Source organism: Heterodontus francisci, chromosome 13, assembly GCF_036365525.1.
Source record: "Heterodontus francisci isolate sHetFra1 chromosome 13, sHetFra1.hap1, whole genome shotgun sequence".
In the NCBI taxonomy this organism is placed as follows: Eukaryota; Metazoa; Chordata; class Chondrichthyes; order Heterodontiformes; family Heterodontidae; genus Heterodontus; species Heterodontus francisci.
Window position 1 is genome coordinate 58,147,063 of NC_090383.1, and position 23,395 is coordinate 58,170,457.

General features: G+C 43.0%; 1 protein-coding gene across 1 annotated transcript in view; it reads right to left on the bottom strand.

Annotated features, from left to right (window-relative positions):
- rel (v-rel avian reticuloendotheliosis viral oncogene homolog) overlaps positions 1-23,395 on the bottom strand; it is a 60,385-nt gene that overhangs the window by 24,993 nt on the left and 11,997 nt on the right. Inside the window, exon 5 of the mRNA XM_068044876.1 lies at positions 10,611-10,702. Coding sequence (XP_067900977.1) covers positions 10,611-10,702 — 92 coding nt within the window. The remainder of the gene's footprint in view (positions 1-10,610; positions 10,703-23,395) is intronic.

The window sequence follows — 23,395 nt, forward strand, 5'->3', positions numbered from 1 at the left end:
GGACCATGCTTCTTTACTTAAACTGCTATTAAATTTGCTGAAGTTTAATCTGGAATTTTAAACATTAATTAGCATGAAGCATCCTAATTGGTCAGTATTACAACCTCACACTATTAACAATAGCTGTTCTCATAAGAGCTAGGAGCAGGAGTAGGCCATCCGGCCCCTCGAGCCTGCTCCGCCATTCAATAAGATGACAAACATTATTTAACCCCTTTGTGTATTAATCAAGCAGTGCTTAGAGAAAGGGCAAGTGATGTATTATCACTTAGATCTGGTCAGAAACCAGCACATCACTGTCTATGGGGATGATCTTTTCGTGGACTCAGATCCACTGACCCGCGCTCTCACCTTATCCCTTAATTCCTTTATTGTTCAAAAAGATATCTACCTTAGCTTTAAAAACGTTTACTGAAGAAGCGTCAACTACTTCACTGGGCAAGGAATTCCATAGATTAACAACCCTCTGGGTGAAGAAGTTCCTTCTTAATTCAGTCCTAAATCTGCTCCCTCTAATCTTGAGGCTATGCCCTCTTGTCCTAGCTTCACCTGCCAGTGGAAACATCCTCTCTACTGTATCTTATCTATTCCCTTCATAATTTTATATGTTTCTATAAGATCCCCCCTCATTCTTCTGAATTCCAATGAATATAATCCCAATCTACTCAGTCTCTCCTCATAAGCCAACCCTCTCAACTCCAGAATCAACCTAGTGAACCTCCTCTGCACCCTCTCCAGTGCCAGTACATCCTTTCTCAAGTAAAGAGACCAAAACTGCACACAGTACTCCAGGTGCGGCCTCACCAGTACCTTATACAGCTGCAGCATAACCTCTCTGCTTTTAAACTCAATCCCTTTAGCAATGAAGGAAAAAATTCCATTTGCCTTCCCAATTACTTGCTGTACCTGCAGACCAACCTTCTGTGATTCATGCACAAGGACACCCAGGTCCCTCTGCATAGCAGCATGCTGCAACTTTTTACCATTCAAGTAATAATCCTTTTTACTGTTATTCCTACCGAAATGAATGACTTCACATTTATTAACATTGTATTCCATCTGCCAGACCTTTGCCCACTCACTCAATGTATCTATGTTCCTCTGCAAAGTTTCACAGTCATCTGCACACTTTGCTCTGCCACTCATCTTAGTGTCATCTGCAAACTTTGACACCCTACACATGGTCCCCAACTCCAAATCATCTATATAAATTGTAAATAATTGCGGTCCCAACACCGATCCCTGAGGCACTATACTTTACGCATCAGTAATAACCACATTACATTTGAAAACTGTGTTACTGATTGGAAAATCTAACTAATTGTCTTCACACAAATTACATTACACAGCTGAAGGAAGCTCCTGCTTGAAATTGGTGTGAGCTTCATTTGAATGCAACTTTCCAGTGTTCCCACCCACATAATACAATTCACATTTCCACTCATTGAAAATGGGTGTCCAGGGTCATTGTGCTCCAGCATATGTAAAAGTGTGTTTCAAGAGCTGGGCCTGTCGATGGTTAAGAACATTTTCAGGTCATTTATCAAATATTTTCTTGTACAGAACATCAGAAAAAAAGGAAACATCATACAGGGACACACTATTGCTTTTTCTGTATTTTTGTGTATACCCACAAACATAATGTGTTCAAGGTTTCAAAAAGATGCCACCAGCACAAATGCAATGGATTTATCCCAATATTAGTCATCTCTGCAGGATGGAATAAGGGCAAAGAAAATCTCAAAGTCAGCTGCTAGGACTCAATAATACGCTCATTTTGGAAAACAGATTCAGGAATAGCCCCGCCCCTAGCCAAGCTGGTCCAGTACAACTACAACACTGGCATCTACCCGACAAGGCAGAAAATGGCCCAGGCATGTCCCTGTCCACAAAAAGCAGGATAAATCCACTTTGGCCAATTACTGCCCATCAGTCTACTCTCCATCTTCAGCAAACTGATGGACGGTGTCATCAACAGTGCTATTAAGTGACACTTACACAGCAATAACCTGCTCACCAATGCTCAGTTTGAATTCTGCTAGAGCCACTTGGCTCCAGACCTTATTACAGCTTTGATCCAAACATGGACAAAAGATCTGAATTCAAGAGGTGAGGGGAGTGACTGACCTTCAGATCAAGGCAGCATTTGACTGAGTGTGGCATCAAGGAGGCCTAGCAAAATTAAAGTCAATGGAAATCAAGGGGAAAACTCTCCACTTGTTGGAGTCATACGTAGCAGAAATGAAGATGGTTATAGTTGTGGTTGTTGGAGGCTATGAATCTCAGCTCCAGGACATCACTGCAGGAGATGGTCAGGGTAGCGTTCTAGGCCCAACCATCTTCAGCTGCTTCATCAATGACCTTCCCTCCATCATAAGCACAGAAGTGGGGATGTTCGCTGATGATTGCAGAATGTTCAACACCATTCATGACTCCTCAGATACTGAAGCAGTCCATGTCCACATGCAACAAAAATGGACAATATTCAGGCTTGGGCTGATAAGTGACAAGTAGCATTTGTGTCCTGCAAGTGCCAGGCAATGAACATCTCCAACAAGAGAGAATCTAACCATCTCCCCTTGATATTCAATGGTATTACCATCACTGAATCCCACACTATCAACATCCTGGGGGGTTACCATTGACCAGAAACTTAACTGAACCAGCTATATAAATACTGCGGCTACAAGAGCAGGTCAGAGGCTGGGAATTCTGTGGCAAGTAACTCACCTCCTGACTCCCCAAAGCCTATCCAACAATAACAAGGCACAGCCAGGAATGTGATAGAATACTGTCCACTTGCCTGGATGAGTGCTGCTCCAGCAACACTCAAGAAGCTCGACACCATCCGGGACAAAGCAGCCCGCTTGATCGGCACTGTATCACCTGCTTAAACATTCACTCCCTGCACCACCAGCACACAGTGGCAGCAGTAGGTACTGTCTACAAGATGCACTGCAGCAACTCACCAAGTCTCCTTCAATAGCACCTTCCAAACCCGTGACCTCTACCACCTCAAAGGATAAGGGCAGCAGATGCATGGGAACACCACCATCTGCAAGTTCCCGTCCAAGCCACAAACCATCCTGATTTGGAACTAAATTGCCGTTCCTTCACTGTCGCCGGGTCAAAAACCTGTAACTCCCTTCCAAACAGCACTGTCAGTGTACCTACACCAGATGGACTGCAGAGGTTCAAGGCGGCGGCGGCTCACCACCACCTTCTAAAGGGGAATTAGGGATGGGCAACAAATGCTGGCCTTGCCAGCGACATCCCATGAAATAAAAAAAGCCAGGGCCATGATTTTGGGCCTAGGTATTCCAAACAAAGGAGGTGCAGACTTTGTATAGTGAGGAGTAATTAGGGTATCTTTTTCCAGCTGTTGGATAATACTAATCTTCAAATGGAATGTCCTGAGTTTGCTACGTGACTGTACAGCAAAAAAGCCAGGGAAAAGTATGCAAAACATACAGCAAGTATCAAGATGCTAGTTTCCATTTTCAGACTTTTACCTCAAGTAGAAAGGAGAGAAGATAGATATTGGTCTCATCTAGAATCAACATGATGTTCCTAAAAAAGGTTTGGGGTGGGTTGTAGCCCAAGATAATATATTCAGTAATACCTCATCTGGGATGGGCAAGAGATGGGGTGGTATATTTTATATGATTGTCTTTGTATTTAAAGCAGCTTGTTTTCTGGAAATATGTACTTTTATACAGTTACTCTCATTTACATTTTACTGTACCAGTATAAGAATGCAAAATTATTAAAGGGCAAATTAAAATAACATTAATGACAAAACTTGCAAAATTGAGTATTGCTGAAAACAGACATTTTGTCAAAGCTTTTCGTCTTGCACTCATCAGGAAAATTCGCAAGTATACCAATGTAACGGAAAGCAACAAATTTATACTGAATGAGAAGAGAGAGTGCTGATTAGTTGGCAAGTGCACTCTCTTTGGTACAGGCATTGCCATGGAGAATGCACCAGTTTACGGTGACTGACAGTTAATTTGTTTGTTTGAAATTTAAACCAGGCAGCTTAACTCTGATTGATCAAGGGATTGCCCTGAGGAACGAACCAGCAAATGGCAGTCACTGATTTTGTTTAGCTGTAACAGGCTCAATCTGTGTACATGTTCTTTCCGTCTGCAAAGAACAGGGCCCTGTGTATTAATATATGTAGCTTTCAGTATGCGCAAATGCACCACATTGCGAGTCCATCTGACAATCTTAAATTGGTTGTCAGTGTAATTCTTAGCACACTGAGGATTATTTAGCAAATGTTGTCCAACAGCGAAATCACATCTAATGCTGGACACTGTGTTTTGAGTTTTGCAAGCATGGGCTGGTTGGGTACGGTCTGTACCTTACCCGTTGTGAACAACGGAAGGGACATACTGTTTGATACGGTCCGCCAATCTTTGTGACGTACGGCCTATATACCTAGTATCACACTGGCATTGAAATTCACATATCACATTACTCATTTGTGTGATAGGCAGAACATCTTTTTGGCTTGACGGCAGCATTTTGTTAGTGGCGAACACCACACGTGTTGCTACTGCATTGTAGCAGCATGAAATAGCTAGCTTTACCTGTTGCTCAAATCTTTGGGATAACCTTCCAGGGTAATCTGAGGTAGACTGGCACTTTTCAGGGCCGAAAAGGATGGCCTTAGGCCCGTTCATAAGTTTGCACGATATACAGTCAGAAATGATCTGATCAGGATTGCCAATGTCGCACAGGATGTCTTTGATTTGCTCTATTTCAGCATCAAGCTTGCATGGTGAGCAAATGGCACGGGCCCTATTTACGAGGTTGTCAATAAGGCCAATCTTATAGCGTGTGGAACTGTAAGAATCCCAATGTGTATTGACCAGTGAAGGTAGGCTTGCAGTAGACTGTGCTAAAGAACCCCCTAGCAGATTTTCTTAGACGTCTTAACGGGCTCCATCCTACGCTCAAATTCACCTTTGAAATGAATCAGTCAAATGAGCTCCCTTTCCTTGACATACTAGTTGAGAAATCTGTACACATTGCGCCTGTTTCAGCTGAACAAAATAAGTGCCAGCCATTTTCTGGTTCACTCCTCAGGGCAACGCCTCGACCAGAGTTCACTTGCCAACCAATCAGCACTCTCTTCTCATACAATATAAATTTGTTGCTTTCCCTTACATTGGTATTTTTGCGAAATATCCTGATGAGTGCATGACCAAAAGCTTCGACAAAATGTCTCTGTTTTCAGCAATGCTCAAGTTCTGCTCTACCAACCGACTACTTGCAAAATTTTAAATCCAAGGGGCTTTTAGGACCTACTGAGAAGTGAAATGTTGCTCGTCAACTCTCCTGCAAAGCTGTATATCAGATGGAAAATATTTAAATTTTGTTGTATATCACTTTTTAAAACTTTTATAAACTCAAACTTTGAATAAATTCGTTTTCATTTACAATCGGTGTCACTTTGAAAGGAAGACAGATGGAAACTACATTTCCTCTTGTACTATTTTTAAGTAATATATGCTTTAAGCCTTTTCAAATCGTCTGCAATCTACATTTTAATTAAATGAATATAGATACATTGACAAAGAATTACAGCGTATATCCTGACAACATAACCAATGTTAAAATGAAACAGCTTTCCTTTAGAAACATAGCATAGAAAAAATAGGAGCAAGAGTAGGCCATTCGGCCCTTCGAGCCTGCACCGCCATTCAATACAATCATGGCTGATCATCCAAACTCAGTACCCTGTTCCCCCTTTCTCCCGTATCCCTTGATCCCTTTAGCCCTTTAGTAGTGCAGTTCACATTTAGTTGTGCTACAGACAGTAGAACAAGTTTCAGACCTGGGGCCCATTTCCTGTATTCTGTTCCCTTTTAGACACCACAGTTTCAGACACCAGCTTCCTGATATATGCTTACTGCACAATTACTACCAAAAGCTTCATGCACCAAAACCCTTGGTGCATAAACTTCATGTCCTTCAAATTTAGTAACTGTTGCTATTCCTGTCTCTTTTCCACATTATTTATTGTACTGCTCTGGTGACTACACTGTTTTCAAATAGGCACACGGTTTAGAGTAAAGCAGATTCCTCTAAATTATTATACCTTTGCAATAAATGACAGTATTTATAACAGTTACACGTGGTGTGGTAAGGAAGCAGCTCTTTCTTCACGACACTCACACATGATGACTTAAAATAGTCATATGAAGGAATACATTCTTTTGTTCTACTGCTGAATGAATGAGTGATCAATCCTCACACATGTAATAATCGATCTCTTGTGGCAGTGCATATGGTTGGGGTTGGGGAAGGAATGTAAATTTCATCCTCACTGAATAGGCAGTAATCTGGTGGAGTGGATCACCCGCTAATTAAAGAACATAATATGTTGATGTAGGGCTATAGGGTGGTGGTACTTGGTTCAGGACACACGGACAAAATTCAGTCCCCATTTTAAAAGACCTTCTGTCATTATGATATTTCCATTTCAAATTCCTGTATCCACATTTAAAATAGAAATTGCCCAGGTAAAAGTGTCATGCTGTCATTACACCATGATTTTCCACATCTCCACTGACAGGAATGTAATTACAGCAGTTTATATAGACAGTTCCCCTTATAAACGTGAAGATAGGAACTTCTAATAGAAAAAGTTGACAGGAAGTGCAGGCAGATGTTAGATTTTATTACGATATGTAGACACATCAAACAGAGTACTTTAAAATCATTCAATAACTTTGTCAGAGAATCACAGGTACATTCATGTTGGTGTTGTGAAGAAAAACTCTATTAAGCTCCCAAGATACTTCATATCTGATTCAACCACTAAATGACAGCATTTTAAAAAACAATATACATAGACTAAAATACATAGACTAAAATAGTCAAAGATGGTGCACGCTTGCATACTTCTTTATCATTGTGAATAGAATTGGCATATTTACATGCATTTTATCCCTTTACTTTAGTCAGAATTTAAATGAAATTTCCATCAACTGTTCAGAAAATTGTCTTTATATGCATGGGTGGCTAAAATAAGGTGCTAAATTACAGGCCAGCAAGAATTCTTATTTATAGCTGCTTTGCAAAAAAAGAGTAAAACGTTGCAATAATTACTTGACGAGTTTCTCAAGTGTGCCATTTCAGAAGCCTGAGGAGGGGGACTGGCAAGACTAGGAAATACCTCTCAAGTACTCAACCACAATCCCTCAATTTAAAGTTGCCACCAGTTTGATGTAGGGGGATTGGCTTGACCCAAGCTGTTTCCATCTCAAGTCACAGTGAACATCCTGACTTTCCAAACTTGTGCAAAGTTTATGATTTCTTGGTATGCGTCCCTGGGAACAGCCCGTAGAGCACAGACTTCTGTGTTACAGAGCTGCTTGGGATAAACCTCGACAAAAACCACTGCATCTCTTTCCACACCTGCTTTGCAAAGACACATTCCAGAAGGAGGTGGGCAACCGTCTGTTCCCCACCACAGCCACCGCGAAGGCATTGTGCAGTGGGGGTGAGACTTTGGGCGTGCAGGAAGGATCTGACGGGGAGGGCTCTTCTCACCATCAGCCAAGCTACATCTTGGTGCTTGTTTGAAAGTTCTGGTGATGAGGCATTCTGCCAAATGAATTTGGCGGTCTGCTCGGGGAACCATCTGAACGGATCCACCGTCTCCTTTTCCCGTAGGGCCTTGAGGACATTCCGTGCAGACCACTGCCTGATGGATCGGTGGTCAAAGGTGTATTTCCGCAGAAACTGCTCCACGAAGGACAGGTGGTACGGCACAGTCCAACTGGATGGAGCGTTCCGCGGCAATGTGACCAGGCCCATCCTTCGCAACACCGGGGATAGATAGAACCTCAGCACGTAGTGACACTTGGAGTTTGCATACTGGAGATCTACACGCAGCTTGATGCAGCCGCACACGAAGGTAGTCATCAGGATGAGGGCGACGTTGCGTACATTTTTCCCGCCCTTATCCAGAGGTTTGTACATCATGTCCGTCCGGACCCGGTCCATTTTGGATCCCCAGATGAAGCGGAAAATGGCTCGGGTGACCGCCACAGCGCAGGAGTGGGGTATGGGCCAGACCTGCGCCACGTACAGCAACAACGTGAGCGCCTCGCACCTGATGACCAGGTTCTTACCCACAATGGAGAGAGATCGCTGCTCCCACATGCTCAGCTTGTGTTGTACCTTGGCTACTCGCTCCTCCCAGGTTTTGGTGCACGCCCAGGCCATTCCGAACCATATCCCCAGCACCTTCAGGTAGTCTGACCTGACAGTGAAGGGGACAAAGGATCGGTCAGCCCAGTTCCCAAAGAACATGGCCTCGCTCTTGCCGTGGTTAACTTTGGCTCCTGAGGCCAGTTCGAACTGGTTGCAGATGCTCATCAGTCTGCGCACAGACAGCGGATCCGAGCAGAAGACGGCGACGTCATCCGTGTACAGGGAGGTTTTAACCTGAGTGTCTCCGCTGTCTGGGATTGTCACCCCTCTTATGCTCGCATCCTTCCTAATAGACTCAGCAAAGGGTTCAATACAGCAAACAACCAAGACTGGGGAGACAGGACAGCCCTGTCTGACTCCAGATTGGATCGGGAAACTTTCCGATTCCCACCCATTGATTGAAACTGCGCTACTGATGTTTGTGTAGAGCAGTTTGATCCAATTGCAGATTCCCTCCCCAAACCCCATTTTGGAAAGCACGTCCATCATGTAGGTGTGTTGTCAAAAGCCTTCTCCTGGTCCAGGCTGATGAGGCAGGTGTCCACCCTCCTGTCTCGTACATAGGCAATCGTATCCCTGAGTAGTGCGAGACTATCAGAGATCTTCCTGCCGGGTACAGTGCAGGTCTGATCAGGGTGGATCACCAGCTCCAGAGCAGACTTGACTCGACTGGCTGTGACTTTGGACAGAATCTTGTAGTCAACATTAAGCAGTGAGATGGGCTGCCAATTTCTGATTTCTGCCCTCTCCCCCTTGCCGAAACTTGCTGGTCTTCCAGCGCAAAGAGTTGTCCACGACCTAATGTTGCAGACTGGCACATTCCAAGGTCCAGGACTACTTGCTGAGGGACGCACTAAAGCTTGGGGAAGCTGCAGCAAAGGCTCAATGGGGAAAGACCACAGTGTAAGGTCCCCCCACCAAGCTGAACGGAGGGGCTGGATCCATGGAAAACCCCTCGAACTGTATTGGGAAAATTTTCATTTGCTGTAAAATGTAAAAATGTATATGGCATGACAAATGAAATGGAAGGGTTGTGAGGCAACTCATGATTGTATTGAAGGAAACTGATCACCTTTGCACTGTTTGTATTTTTTGACTTGGTGTGGTTTGAAACTGTTCGGTAATGTATTTTTTTTTTAACAGATTTTTATGAATAAAGTATATTTTGGGAAAAAAATGTTCTTATTTCTTGAACAGCATAAAATTCTGAGAAACATGAACTAAAACATCCACTATATGTATCTTTGTTTCACTTCTTTGTTCAGCTCAATGCCAGTTGAGAAGGGAAGTCACTTGTAGCTGGCCTAACTAGATTTGTGGGTGGCACCATGTCTGTGGGCAACAGTGGTTCAAATCAGCTAAGTTTAAACAAGTGTGATATTTTGGGCAAGTACTGAGCACACTCCCACATTTGAGAGTTTCTGAACTCAGAAAATTACTGAAGGAAGCAGAGGCAAGTGCAGAAGGAAAAAAAAAACAAAAAGTCATTGCTAGGCTGGTTTTGCTTACCAATTACAAGAACAGAGTGATAGTGGCAGAGGACTGCGACAACCTCACCCACTTATCTGTAGTTGCATACAACCTGAGGAAAGAGGACAAAAACAACTTGGGAAAAAAAAGGCGCGGTGGGGGGGGGGGGAGGGGGAGTGTTGTATATTCATTTTGGGGGGAAAGGGATTAAAATGTTTTTAAGCTTTTGAATAACAGTTTGATTACTTTGTCTTGGCTTCTTCATAAGGAAACAATTTTAATGCCTTTAACAGCTTTAGCTGATTTTGTGAGAAACCATTTGAAAACCACAGGAAGGGTTACAATTATCCTACATCTTACTTGGTTCCAAACTATGCCTTTGAGTGACTTAACCAAACATTTTCATGTTTTAAGTCAATCTCAGTTTGGGTTGCACAGGCACCTGCATGCGACTTAAACTTGCACTGCACATTGGCATAATTTGCAGTACAGTCATAACCACTCATCTGTGGAAAGGGAGTTTTTCTTTATTCTGGATTCAGATTCGAAAAACTCTTGTATCTTGTCTCCCCTTGATTTTGTCTAGGGCTAAGATCGCACCAGGCTGACATAACAGCACATGTGCTAGGCAAGTTATTTAGTGGGGCTGCACTCCCTATAACTAGGAGCAGATTCCTCAAACTGACTGAAAATTCAAGGAGTTTGAAAATACAAATGGAAATTAGGCCAGCAATCATAGACCACTTGGTTGCAAACAATCAATTGATGTACATTTATCATGGGAAATATCCTGAGCTGGAAGGGATTTGAAAGCATTGATCACACCAGTGTTTTTTCCAATTACATTTAAAATGAAATGAAAAACTAAACATGGCTGCAGGGCAGGGAAGGAGAGAATTCCTTACCAGTAAAGGGGTTAAGTTGTCGCTGAATCCGCAGCAGAATGGCCTGTTTTACTTCTTTTTTCTTCACACACTGAATTCCCAAGTTCTGAAAACTAGAAAATGTGGAGCCATTTAACATACCACAACTATAAAAGGAAAATGCACTTGTGTATAGATGGCAGATAACTTAAAAATAATGTTTAAATGAAGTTTAATTGAACATTCTGTTGACATATTGTCTGAATGATTAGCATCTACAGCAGGAAGGATTACTTTGTCGCAAACAAGTTCTCAATGGAAATAAACTTAAGCTCATTAAATAACAGCCTCAGCTCTGTATAGGCAAAACTCCATTTAATATCTTTCTCTTTAACCTTTTCTTGAAATATAAATGCTACATATTTTTCTATATCAAGCAGAAGGTTCGCTGTGGAAAATTGTGCAGGAGTCCATTTCTTGCCTGATTTGCATAATACTGTACTTCATGTTTGGGACTTCCCCACTACATTTCCCACATGGAAAAACCATGACATCACCACAGCATAATGGATGATAACTAGGAAGTACTTATTTCAAAAGTGCTGAGTTGGAATAACTCAACTTGTGATTTTGGGAATTAGTATCATAGTGTTAATATTGTATTTTTCTACATTAGGACTGCTTTTTGTTACTAAACCAACAAGATAAGTCACTAATCAAAACATAAACCCCTTTAAGTATGAACTGTCTTAACTACATGGAGAGCAGACTGGCAATATTTTAACTCATTATAAAATGATAAACTATTTCTCACTTACATTGTTAGCCCTAAAATGCATATTACAAAGCACAACATTTGGAGATGGAGTCTTAGCATTATTCAGACTAAAATAAAGAGCATATTCTATTTTTCAAATTGAGCTGTTTAGCCTTCACCAATGTTGTTGGCACTTTCAATACATACTCCAGGAATTATAAGTGTACCTTTGATTTTATAAGTTGCATTAGTAATGTTCATCACGGAAAGTTGTTTTACATTTCAAACAAGTCATCCAATATCCAATCAAATTCACTAAATTTCACTGAAAGTCTGTAACTTCAAAATTTGCAGTGACATGAAACTTGGAAGTACTGTGAACTGTCAGGAGGATAATGATAGACTTCAAGAGGACATAGACAGGCTGGTGGAATGGGTGGACACATGGCAGATGAAATTTAATGCAGAGAAATGTGAAGTGTTACATTTTGGTAGGAAGAATAAGGAGGCAATATAAAGGGTACAATTCTAAAAGGGCTGTAGGAAGAGAGAAACCAGGAGGTCTACGTGCACAAATCGTTGAAGGTGGCAGGTGGCGCAGACTAAGAAGGTGGTTAAAAAGGCATAGCAAATCCTGGGCTTTATAAAGAGATACGAAGGGTACAAAAGCAAGGAAGTTATGATGAACCTTTATAAAACATTGATTCAACCTCAACTGGAGCATTGTGTCCAATTCTGGGCACCCCACTTTAAGAAGAATGTGAAGGCTTTAAAGAGGGTGCAAGAAAGATTGATGTGAATGCTTCCAGGGATGAGGGACTTCAGTTACATGGATGGATTAGAGAAGCTGGGGTTGTACCCCTTAGAGAAAGTTGAGAGATTTGATAGAAGCGTTCAAAATCATGAGGGGTCTAGACAGAGTAGATCGAGAGGAATTGTTTCCATTGGTGGAAGAGTCGAGAACCAGAGGTCACACATTCAAGTTGATTAGCAAAATAACCAAAGGAGACACAGGAAAAGCTATTTTACGCAGTGAATGGTTAGGTTCTGGATTGCACTGCCAGAGAATGTGGTGAATCATGGCATTCAAAAGAGAATTAGATAAGCACCTGAGGAGAAAAGATTTTCAGGGTTACTGAGCTAAATTGCTCTTGCAGAGAGCTGGCACAGACTCAACAGGCCAAATGGTTATAGCACAGAAGGATGCCATTTTAATTCATCAACAGACAAGTTAACATGGGAAAAGACTTTTTAAAATTCTTTCACGGGATGTCAGTGTCGCTGGCAAAGCCAGCATTTGTTGCCTATCCCTAATTGCCCTTGAGAAGGTGGTGGTGAACTGCTTTCTTGAACCGCTTCAGTCCATCTGGTGCAGGTACACCCACAGAGCTGTTAGGGAGGGAGTTCCAGGATTTTGATCCGGTGACAGTGAAGGAATGGTGATATAGTTCCAAGTCAAGATGGTGTTTGGCTTGGAGGGGAACTTGCAGATGGTGGCTTTTCCATATGTCTGCTGTCCTTGTCCTTCTAACTGAAGAGGTTTCTGGTTTGGAAGGTGCTGTCGAAGAAAGCGTGGTGAGTTGCTGCAGTGTATCTTGTATATGGTACACACTGCTGCCACTGTGTGTCAGTGGTGGAGTGATTGTTTAAAATGGTGGATGGGGTGTTGATCAAGCAGGCTCCTTTATTCTGGATGGTGTCAAGCTTCCTGAGTGCTGTTGGAGCTGTACTCATCTAGGCAAGTGGAAAGTATTCCATCACACTCTTGCTTGTGCCTTATAGATGGTGAACAGGCTTTGGGGAGTCAGGAGGTGGGTTACTCGCTGCAGAATTCCCAGTCTCTGACTTGCTCTTATAACCACAGTATTTATATGGCTGCTTCAGTTCAGTTTCTGGTCAACGGTAACTCCCAGGATGTTGATAGTGTGGGATTCAGAGATGGTAATGCCGTTGAAAGTCAAGGGGAGATGGTTAGATACTCTCTTATTGGAAATAGTCATTGCCTGGCACTGAAGTGGCAAATAACATTGGGCCTTAGGTCGGGAAAAAACCCGACCCAAACCCAACCGAACCACAGCGGGCCGAGCCCCACCCGGCCCAAGTCCCTCCGATTTTGGCCCTAATCCGACCCGACCATCCCTTTACTTACCTTCCTGACACCGAACCTGCAAGAAGCTGCAGCATATGTGCGATGACATCTTAGTGACGTCACTCGCTCACTGCGCAGACTCAGTTTCATCCCGGGCTCCCAGCTCAGGTAAGTTTTTTTATTTTTAATACTTACCAGCAGAGCACTTACCGCGTGCGTCCAGCCGACCCGACCTCGACTTGGTCCAACCCAACCTGAGCCCGTAAGGCGGCCCCAGAAAATGGGCCCTACCCGACCCCGACACATGTCATCGGGGTACCGTCGGGTTCGGGTCGGGTAGCAGGCCTCTAATTAGGCCACACATCAGCTCAAGCCTGAATATTGTCCATGTCTTGCTGCATATGGACACGAACTGTTTCAGTATCTGAGGAGTTGTGAATGGTACTGAACATCATACAATCATCAGCAAACATCCCCACTTCTGACCTTATGATGGAGGGAAAGTCATTGATGAAGCAGCTGAAGATGGTTGGGCCTCGGACACCACCCTGAGTAACTCCTGTAGCAATGGCCGGAATTTTACGCCAACCCAACGAGCTGGATGGTGGCGGGGGAGTGGGTGGGGGGTGGCATAAAATGGAGCGGGAGGCTCTAGGCGGATTTCCCGACCCACTCCCACCTCTGCCCCCTTTACGTAGGGCGGGACGGGGACGAAAAACAGGCAGCCCAACCCAGGCCAATCAAGGCCCTTAAGTTACCACTTAACGGCCACTTTATGGCCTTCGCCCACCTCCACACAGATTTTATGTGTGGCAACCGAGCGTCCTGAAGCCGGGAAAAGCCGCCTGGGGAAAGCAGGCGGCTTCTCAGTGCCCCGGGGGTGGGCCCGAATAATCCGGCACAGGGTGCCTGATGGAGGGCTGCCCCTGCTTCCCCAACCACCCCCAGGGCCCAACACATCCCCCCGTTCTCCCCAAACGACCACCCTCGCCTCGCCGGGGCCTGACAGATTACCCCCAGTGAGACCACCAAAACTCACCGTAAATTCCGGCTCCATGTCTTCCTCTCCGGTCGGCTGATTGGCCAGCAGCTCAGTGAGGCGGGTAGAAGTCCCGCCTCCAAATAATTAAAGCCCGGGGACCCGAAAATGCAGGAAGGATCCTCAGGCGAGACGGAAGCGGGCTCGCCACCGACATTTACGTCGGTGGCCAGCTCCCATCCGCCCACTGTAAAATCCAGCCTAATGTCCTGGGGCTGAGATGACTGACCTCCAACAACTACATCCATCTTTCTTTGTGCTAGACTGCAGAAAGTGCAACCAGAAAACATAGTAGCAATTCCCCTTTTGAATCAAGTTATAGAAAATCAACATTAATGCCATATCTGCCAAAATAAAAACATACACAAAATTACTACTATTAACCTCTTCGAATCAAAAAATAATACAGCACAGAAAGAGGCCATTCGGCCCATCACGTGCATACCTGCTCTTTGGTAGAGCTATCTAATTAATCTCACTCCCTTGTCCTTTCCCCTGTGCAGTAATTCTATTTCCTTCAAGTATTTATCCAACTCTCTTTTGAATGTTATTACTGAATCTGCTTCCTCCATCCTTTTAGTCATTGCATTCCAGATCACAACAACTTGCTGTGTAAAAAATGCTTCCTTGTTTTGCCACTGTTTCTTTCGCCTGAGGTCTGTGTCCACTGGTTATCGACCCTTCTCCCACTGGAAACAGTTTATCCATATTTACTCTATAAAAGCAATTCATGATTTTTCATACCTCTATCAAATCTCCCCGTAACCTATATGCTCCAGAGAACAACCATAGCTTTTCTGGTCTCTCCATGTAACTGAAGTCCTGCATCCCTGGGACCATTCCAGTAAATCTCCTCTGCAACTTCTCTAAAGTCTTGACATCCTTCCCAGAGTGTGGTGCTCAGAATTGGACACACTACTCCAGCTGGGCCATAGCCAATGACTTATAAAGGTTTAGCATAATGTCTTTGCTTTTGTATTCTATGCCTCTGTTTATCAAGCCAAGGATCCCATGTGCCATTTTAATTTCTCAACCTGTCCTGCCACCTTCAAGAATTTAAGTAAATACACCCCAAGTTCTCTGTTCCTGCACCCCTTTTAAAATTGTATTATTCAGTTTATATTGCCTCTCCTCATTCTTCCAAACAAATGCATCACTTCACATTTCTCCACATTAAATGTCATCTGCCATGAGTCTGCCTATTTTACCACTCTATGGCCTCCTGAAGTCTATTACTATCCTCCTCATTGTTTATTACATTTCCAAGTTTTATGTCATCTGCAAACTTTGAAGTCATGCCCTGTATACCCAAGTCCAGGTCATTAATATATAACCAAAAAGAGCAGTGGTCCTAATATCGATCCCAAGGGAACACCTTCCCCCCACTCTGAAAAACAAACTTTCACCACTATTGTCTGCTTTCTGTCCCTTCGCCAATTTTGTATCCACACTGCAACTGTCCCTTTAATCCCATGGGATTTAATTTTGTTAACAAGTCTATTAACAAAAATCATAAGAAATAGGAGGAGTAGGCCATTCAACCCCTCAAGTCTTTTCCGCCATTCAATAAGATCATTGCTGATCTGCTCATGGCCTTAACTCCACTTTCCTGTCAGCACCCCCATGACCTTTCATTTGTTTGTAGGTCAAAAATCTTTAACTCAGCCTTGAATATATGTAGTGGCCCAGTCTCCAATGCTCTCTAGGGAAGAGAATTCCAAAGATTAACAACCCTCAGAAAAGAAATTCCTCCTCATCTCTGTCTTAAATGAGACACTGTTTATTTTGAAACTGTGTCCCCTAGTTTTAGATTCCTCCACGAGGGGAAACATCCTCTCTGCATTTACCCTGTCAAGCCCCCTCAGAATCTTACATGTTTCAAAATGATCACCTCTCATTCTTCTAAATTTCAATGAGTATAGGCCCAACCTGCTCAACCTTTCCGCATAAGACAACCCCTTCATCCCAGGAATCAACTTAGTGAAACTTCTGAACTGCTTCCAATGCAAGTATATCCCACCTTAAGTAAGGAGACCAAAACATAGCAACATAGAAAACAGGAGCAGCAGTCGGCCATTCAGCCCCTCAAGACTGCTCCACCATTCAACTAGATCATGGCTGATCTTCTTTCTCAACGTCATTTTCCCGCACTATCCCCATATCCCTTGATATCTTTCATATCTAGAAATTTCTGTCTTGAATATACTCAATAACAGAGCCCCCACAGCCCTCTGGGGAGAGAATTCCAAAGATTCACCACCGTCTGAGTGAAGACATTCCTCCTTATCTCAGTCGTAAGTGGTCTACCTCTTATTCTGAGACTTTGTCCCCTGAATAAGAGGTACACAGTACTCTATGTGCATCTCACCAATACCCTTACAACTGTAGTAACACTTCCGTACTTTTATAGTCCATCTCCCTTGCAATAAATGCCAACAGTCCATTTGCCTTCCTAATTACTTGCTGTACCTGTATGCTAACTTTTTGTGATTTATGTACGAAGATATCAAGTTCCCTCTGTACTACAGCATTCTGCAGTTTCTTTCCATTTAAATAATATTCTGATTTCTATTCTTCTTGCCAAAGAGGACAGCCTCACATTTTCCCACATTACACTCCATCTGCTAAATTTTTGCCCACTCACTTAACCTATCTATATCTCTTTGCAGCCACTTTGTGTCCTCCTCACAAATTGCTTTCCTACCTATCTTTATATTGTTTGAATGTTTGGCTGCAATACACTCGGTCTTTTCATCCAAGTCAGTAATATAGATCGTAAATAGTTGAGGCCCCAGCATTGATCCCTGTGGCACCCCACTAATACAATTTGCCAACCTGAAAATGTCCCATGTTTTCCAGATTCTTTGTTTTCTGTTAGTTAGCCAATCCTCTATCCATGCTAATATATTACCCCCAACATGAGCTTTTATCTTGTGTAGTAACCTTTTATGTGGTACCTTATCGAATGTCTTTTGGAAATCCAAATACACTATATCTAATGATTCCCCTTTAGCCACCCTGCTTGTTATATCCTGAAAGAACTCTTATACATTTGTCAAACACTATTTCCCTTGACTCTGCCTGAATGCATTATGATTTTCCAAAAGTCCTGCTACTTACTTCCTTAATAATGGATTCCAGCATTTTCCCAATGACAGGTGTTAGACTAACTAGCCTATAGTTTTCTGCTTTCTGTCTCCCTCCTTTTTGAATAGGGGTGTTAAATTTGCTGATTTTCAATTTGCTAGGGCCTCAACTATTTACGATCTATATTACTGACTTGGACGAGGAGACCGAGTGTATTGCAACCACATTTGCGGACAATATAAAGATAGGTAGGAAAGCAAGTTCTGAGGAGGACACAAAGTGGCTGCAAAGAGATATAGATAGGTTAAGTAAGTGGGCAAAAATTTGGCAGATGGAGTGTAACGTGGGAAAATGTGAGGTTGTCCTCTTTGGCAGGAAGAATAGAAATCAGAATATTATTTAAATAGAAAGAGACTGCAGAATGCTGCAGTACAGAGGGAACTTGGTGTCCTCGGACTTTTCCAGAATCGAGGGAATTTTGGAAGATTATAACCAATGCATCACTATCTCTGCAGCCACATCTTTTAAGACCCTAGGATGCAGACCATCAGGTCCAGAGTTCAGGGGACCTGTCAGCCTTCAGTCCCATTATTTTCCTAGTACTTTTTATTATGTCATACTTCGTCAAACACTTTTTGAAAGTCCATGGACACAACCAGCACACTATCCTCATCAACCCTCTTCTACACTTCAAAAGAACTCAGTCAAGTCAGTCTAACACAACCTGCCTTTAACAAATCCATGCTAACTTTGATGTATTAGCCTATACTTTTCCAAGTTCCAATTAATTTTATCCTGGGTTATTGTCCTTAGGGCTGACTGGTCTGTAACTGCCTGGTTTATCCCTCTCCAGTTTTTTGAATAGGGATGTAATATTTGCAATCTTTCAGTTCTTTGGCACCATCCAAGGCAGATTGCAAGATTTTAGCCAGAGCCTCTGCAGTTTCCATCAGTTACTTTCCTCAGTAATCTAGGATGCATCCCATCTGAACTGTGAGACTTTCTACTTTGCAAACTGCCAACCTCCTCTTCATCTCTTTTTATCCTATCCAATAATCGCGATTACCTCCTCCTGTACTGCTACATTGGCAGCATCCTCTTCTCTAGTGAAGACAGATGCTAAGTATTCATTTAGTACCTCAACCATGCCCTCTGCCTCCACAAGAAGATCTCCTTGTTGTCCCTCATCAACCCCACACTTCCTTTGACTACCCTCTTCTTTGCTCTACATGAAAATTAACTATTTAAACTGATAGAATCAATCAATATTGTTGGAATTTTTCAATGCAGTAAATAAACACAGTAATGGTCACAAAGCCCTCCACTTAGTTGTGTGTTCATATTCCTGTGACTTTTCAGATAGAAACATCATAAACTGTTAGGTTTACTCCTCATATTTTTAAACAGCACAACATACTTAATATGAATTAGAATCAAGTGACATAAACAATATGAATCTGACTAACGTATGAAGTACAGTTAAAGAAAATTAATTTATGTTTTTCTTCACTTAAGAGTTTGGATTAAAATTTTTTTTTAATACAGTTGCCTCAACCAGCTGTATGATGTACATACTTACATAAACACAGGAGCAAGTTCAAGTATGCTTCTAAAATTTTGTGAAGCGGCAGTTTCTCATTTAGAAAATAAATGCTTGACAAAAATTTACTGTCCAAGTTTAAAGCTTTCCAATGCATTCTGTATTAGAATAGTCACAATATAAGTCATTGTAATACAAGTTAGTAATTTCTACAGAAAAGGAAAACTAAAATATTCCCTTTGTAACCATATTTTGAGCTTTGAATTCGGAATTAAAACTTACATTAAAGAAACCCAACACTGGATTAATTCTATCAAGGTGGAACTCTGATTCATTTCAGAAGCAATTTATAAGACAGCAATGATTAGTTATAAGAAATTCCCCTCCTCTACATATCATTCACATTACAGTTTCTTCAAAACAACACACAATAGTCACACTGTAAACAAACCCAGCTGTCAAGTAGTATTCTGAATGAAAAATGTTTAATTTAGTACAAATGAGGGTTGAAATTCCTTTGTGCTATTTTTCATGCAAGATCAATGCACTTACGTCAAATCTCTGTGTGCATTCGTTTAAGTTAATAACTAAAATAGCACACAGGAATTTGATGTGAACATATTAATCAGTGTGCTAAAATAACACAGAGTCTCCATAATAATTTGGGGAGCTTGACAATGTAGTAAGGGAAACTAAGAATTAAAAACAGAAAATGCTGAAAATGTACAGCAGATCGGACAGCAGCTGGAAGAGAAAGATGAAGGTTTAGAGCAGATGAACGAAGAACAAAGAACAGTACAGCACAGGAACAGGCCATTCGGCCCTCCAAGCCTGCGCCGATCCTTCAGAATACTCTGGTGATGGATCCCACACAAAATATTATTTCTGCACCCCACCCTCTACCAAAGATACTGACAAAGCAAATAACAGAACACACTAGATTTAAACAAATCAATGTATGCATATAACCAAACTGGAAATACTCTGGAAAACTAAGGGATGAAAACAGACAGCAACAATCCCAAAATTTGCGCAAGTAGGCGCACCCTTATGTTGACAGAAGAATAGTAGAGGGTAGAACACAAGAGGAAAGTATATGCTTTATAAATTATATTTTAACTTAGCTTTTCATGTTTTTAAACACTTTTTTTTAGGTAATAAGGAGAAACAGACAATGAGCATAGACAACCAAGGCTAAGAAAAATCAAGGAATAAATAAATGGCCAGAGAATTATCTGGAAATAAAGAGCTGAGACAAAGAACCAAGTGGGCAATGAAAAGTTGTTAGAAACAGTCTGGTGGCCAATTCTGTTTCTTTCATGAATAATATTACAATTTTATCCTAAAGAAGTTACCCAGATGAGATTTAACAGTGAAATAGTTTGTATGCAACAAAAAGTCAACAGTCCATAAGCACCACATCATGTCATCATTCCAATCTGTGCCTAAGACACCATTTGTTCTTGCTATTCACATCATCAGAGGAATATGGATAAAGAAGGGCACTTAGCCTCTGTCTTAGTTCACTTACCCAGAAAACATCATCACAGTATCTAAATAATTCCAAGGTTTCTGCCCCTATCCCATTACTCACCCACAAGTCCACTCATGTGTTGACTACTATATTTAGAACTTCCTACTATCGGACCTAAGATTGTCTTTCACCAGTTTGAACCTTCGCCCCTTTCTCCTATTGTAATGGTTTAACTTGAAGTTTTGGCCAGTGTTTTACCGGCTCCAAGGCAACGGGCGGGGAGGGGTGGGCCTGTAAAATGCCGTCAGGATGGCTACTAGACACAATCATGCCGCTGGGGATGTTTCCCAGCAGCGGGCTGAGTATCAGAACGGCTGCCTGACAACTGGAGGCGGGCAGCCTATTTGAATAATTAGCGGCCTAATCAAGGGCATTTTCCTGGGCTGCCGGCATTTTGCCAGGGGTGGAGTAGCCCCCAGCTGCATGGGGAGGCTGCCAGCTGCATGGAGTTAGCCTCTCAGTGGCTTCCTGGGGGGGGCGCAGTAGTGGTGGTGGTGAGGGGGCAGGCTTTATGGAACAAAGAGGGGGCTGTGGGCAGGGAAGACAGCCAACACAGGGTTTTGCCCTCTGAAACTTGGACCCATGCTTTTTAATTTTTAATTCCCTGCTGTGGGCCTGATGCCTCCAGGCTGCCTCAGCAGCAACCATTTCTCCCGGTGGCACTACTGAGGCTTCAGAGCTGTCAGCCCTCTGATTGGTAGGCCCAGTGGCAGCCAATTAGGAGGCCGCCTCCAGGAAAATTGCTGATGTGGGCCCACTACCAGCCAGTGCGGGCTCGGGACCTGCATATGGCCCTGTCAGGACCTAACCCACCCCCTCCTCCAATAAAATTCCGCCCTTTGTTTCAGATTTATCTTTTGTTTATGGTTCACTACATATCTGAGTACCCTCTTAGTCACCTGCTTTCAAAGATAAAGGCCGGGAAATTCAGCTCTGTAGAGCCTGGTTTTTTGGCGCCATGGGTACCCTTCTGCCTCCAAAATGGTGTCCACAGTGTATGCGCACACTTCTGGCGTTGGACACGTTGGATGCAGTCTTGGTGAGGGTGTTAGCATGTGGTCAGGGAGCGCCCAACGGAAGTATGTGAAGTAGGCAGATTGTGACGTCAATTAGCATGCAAAGCTGATCAGACACCAGCAGTGCCATTTTGGAGCTCAATGCTCCAGGCACCACTCTCGTTAACCTTGCACAAGTGTTCAGCAGCAGGATAGACACCCCCCCCACCAAGGGATCATCAACTACTTTCAGGTTAGTTGCTGATTGATTTCTGCTGGCTTTTGCTGTGCTTATAGAGGTGCTTGGTGGTTTCCAGATTTGTTTAAAACTGCTGAAGTCTACAGGGAATGGTGTGGCATATGAAGGACTTCGTTGAAACTTCAAGAATTCTGCACAAACTACTTATTCCCAGACATGTCTGTAACAGTTTGCATCTCCCTTGGACTACAGCATGACAGGGAGAATGAGCAGAGGTGACAGAGAACAGGAAAGGCTGCTGTAAAAGGAAAGAGGAGGGGGAGAAGGGCTCTCAGCAGGAGGCCACATCCACCCAGAGTGTTCAGGGAGCAATTCTCCCACCTCAACCTCAGTGAGGAACTGTGTGCCAGACATCTCTGCTTCACTAAGGAGGTCATCACTGAATTCTGCCACCTGCTGAGCCTCACAGCAGGGTGAGGACAGCATTGCCAATGGCTGAGAAGCTGAACGGGCCATGAACTTACGTGCACTTGGCTCCTTCCAAACTGGAGCAAGTGGTATTTGCAACACCCCCCCCAGTTCTCCGTCCACTATTGCATAAGGGAGATCACAGACGTTCTAAATGCACAGAAAGCTGAAGAGATTTCATTTTCTCTTGCTACAGAGCAGCAAGTGGAGCAAGCAGATGGCTTCACAAGGATTACCGGCTTTCCAATGGTGCAGGTTGCATTGACTGCGTGCACTTCACTTTGTGGATGCAGCATGCACCCTCTGAGATGTACCGCAACAAAAAAGGATTTCACTCCCTCAGCATCCAGCTGCTGGGTGACCATATGCAGCTTTCCATGCAGGTAAATATACAGTATCCTAGCAGCAGTCATGAGCCTTCATCCTAATAGCAGTTTGTTGCACCATCTGCATTTCAGCCACAACGATAAACTGGAGTGTAGCTACTGGGCGACAAGGATTATCCATTGACTCATGACTCTGGTGCGCAACCCACGCACATGTGGGCAGCATGCATATGATGAAAGCCATGCTGCCACATGAAACATGATCGAGCAGACCACTAGGATGCTGAACAACACTTCAGCTGCCTGAAACTCTCGAGGAGCTCTGCAGTACTCGGCTGAGAGCCCTTCTCCCCCTCCTCTTCCCTTTTACAGCAGCTTGTCCTGCTCTGTGTCATCTCTGTCCATGATCGACTCATTCGACTGCAATTGAACACAACCCGAATTCACAACAAGCCCACACCTTACCTTCCCACTATTAATGACCATCACAGCATCCTCTTGTCCACAATGTTAAAATAAATGCCATCACAAAACAAAATTTACAGATCAAACTGTACCAGATTTCATACAAAAATTAACTAACGATCCTTATGTAAAAGCAAAATACTGCAGATGCTGGAAATCTGAAATAAAAACAAAAAGTGCTGGAAATACTCAGCAGGTCAGGCAGCATCTGTGGAGAGAGAAGCAGAGTTATCGTTTCAGGTCTGTAATCTTTCATCAAAGTGACCAGGTGAAATTCACCAGAGTTCCCACTCCTAATTGTTATCCAGTTATTCCATTTGGAAACATG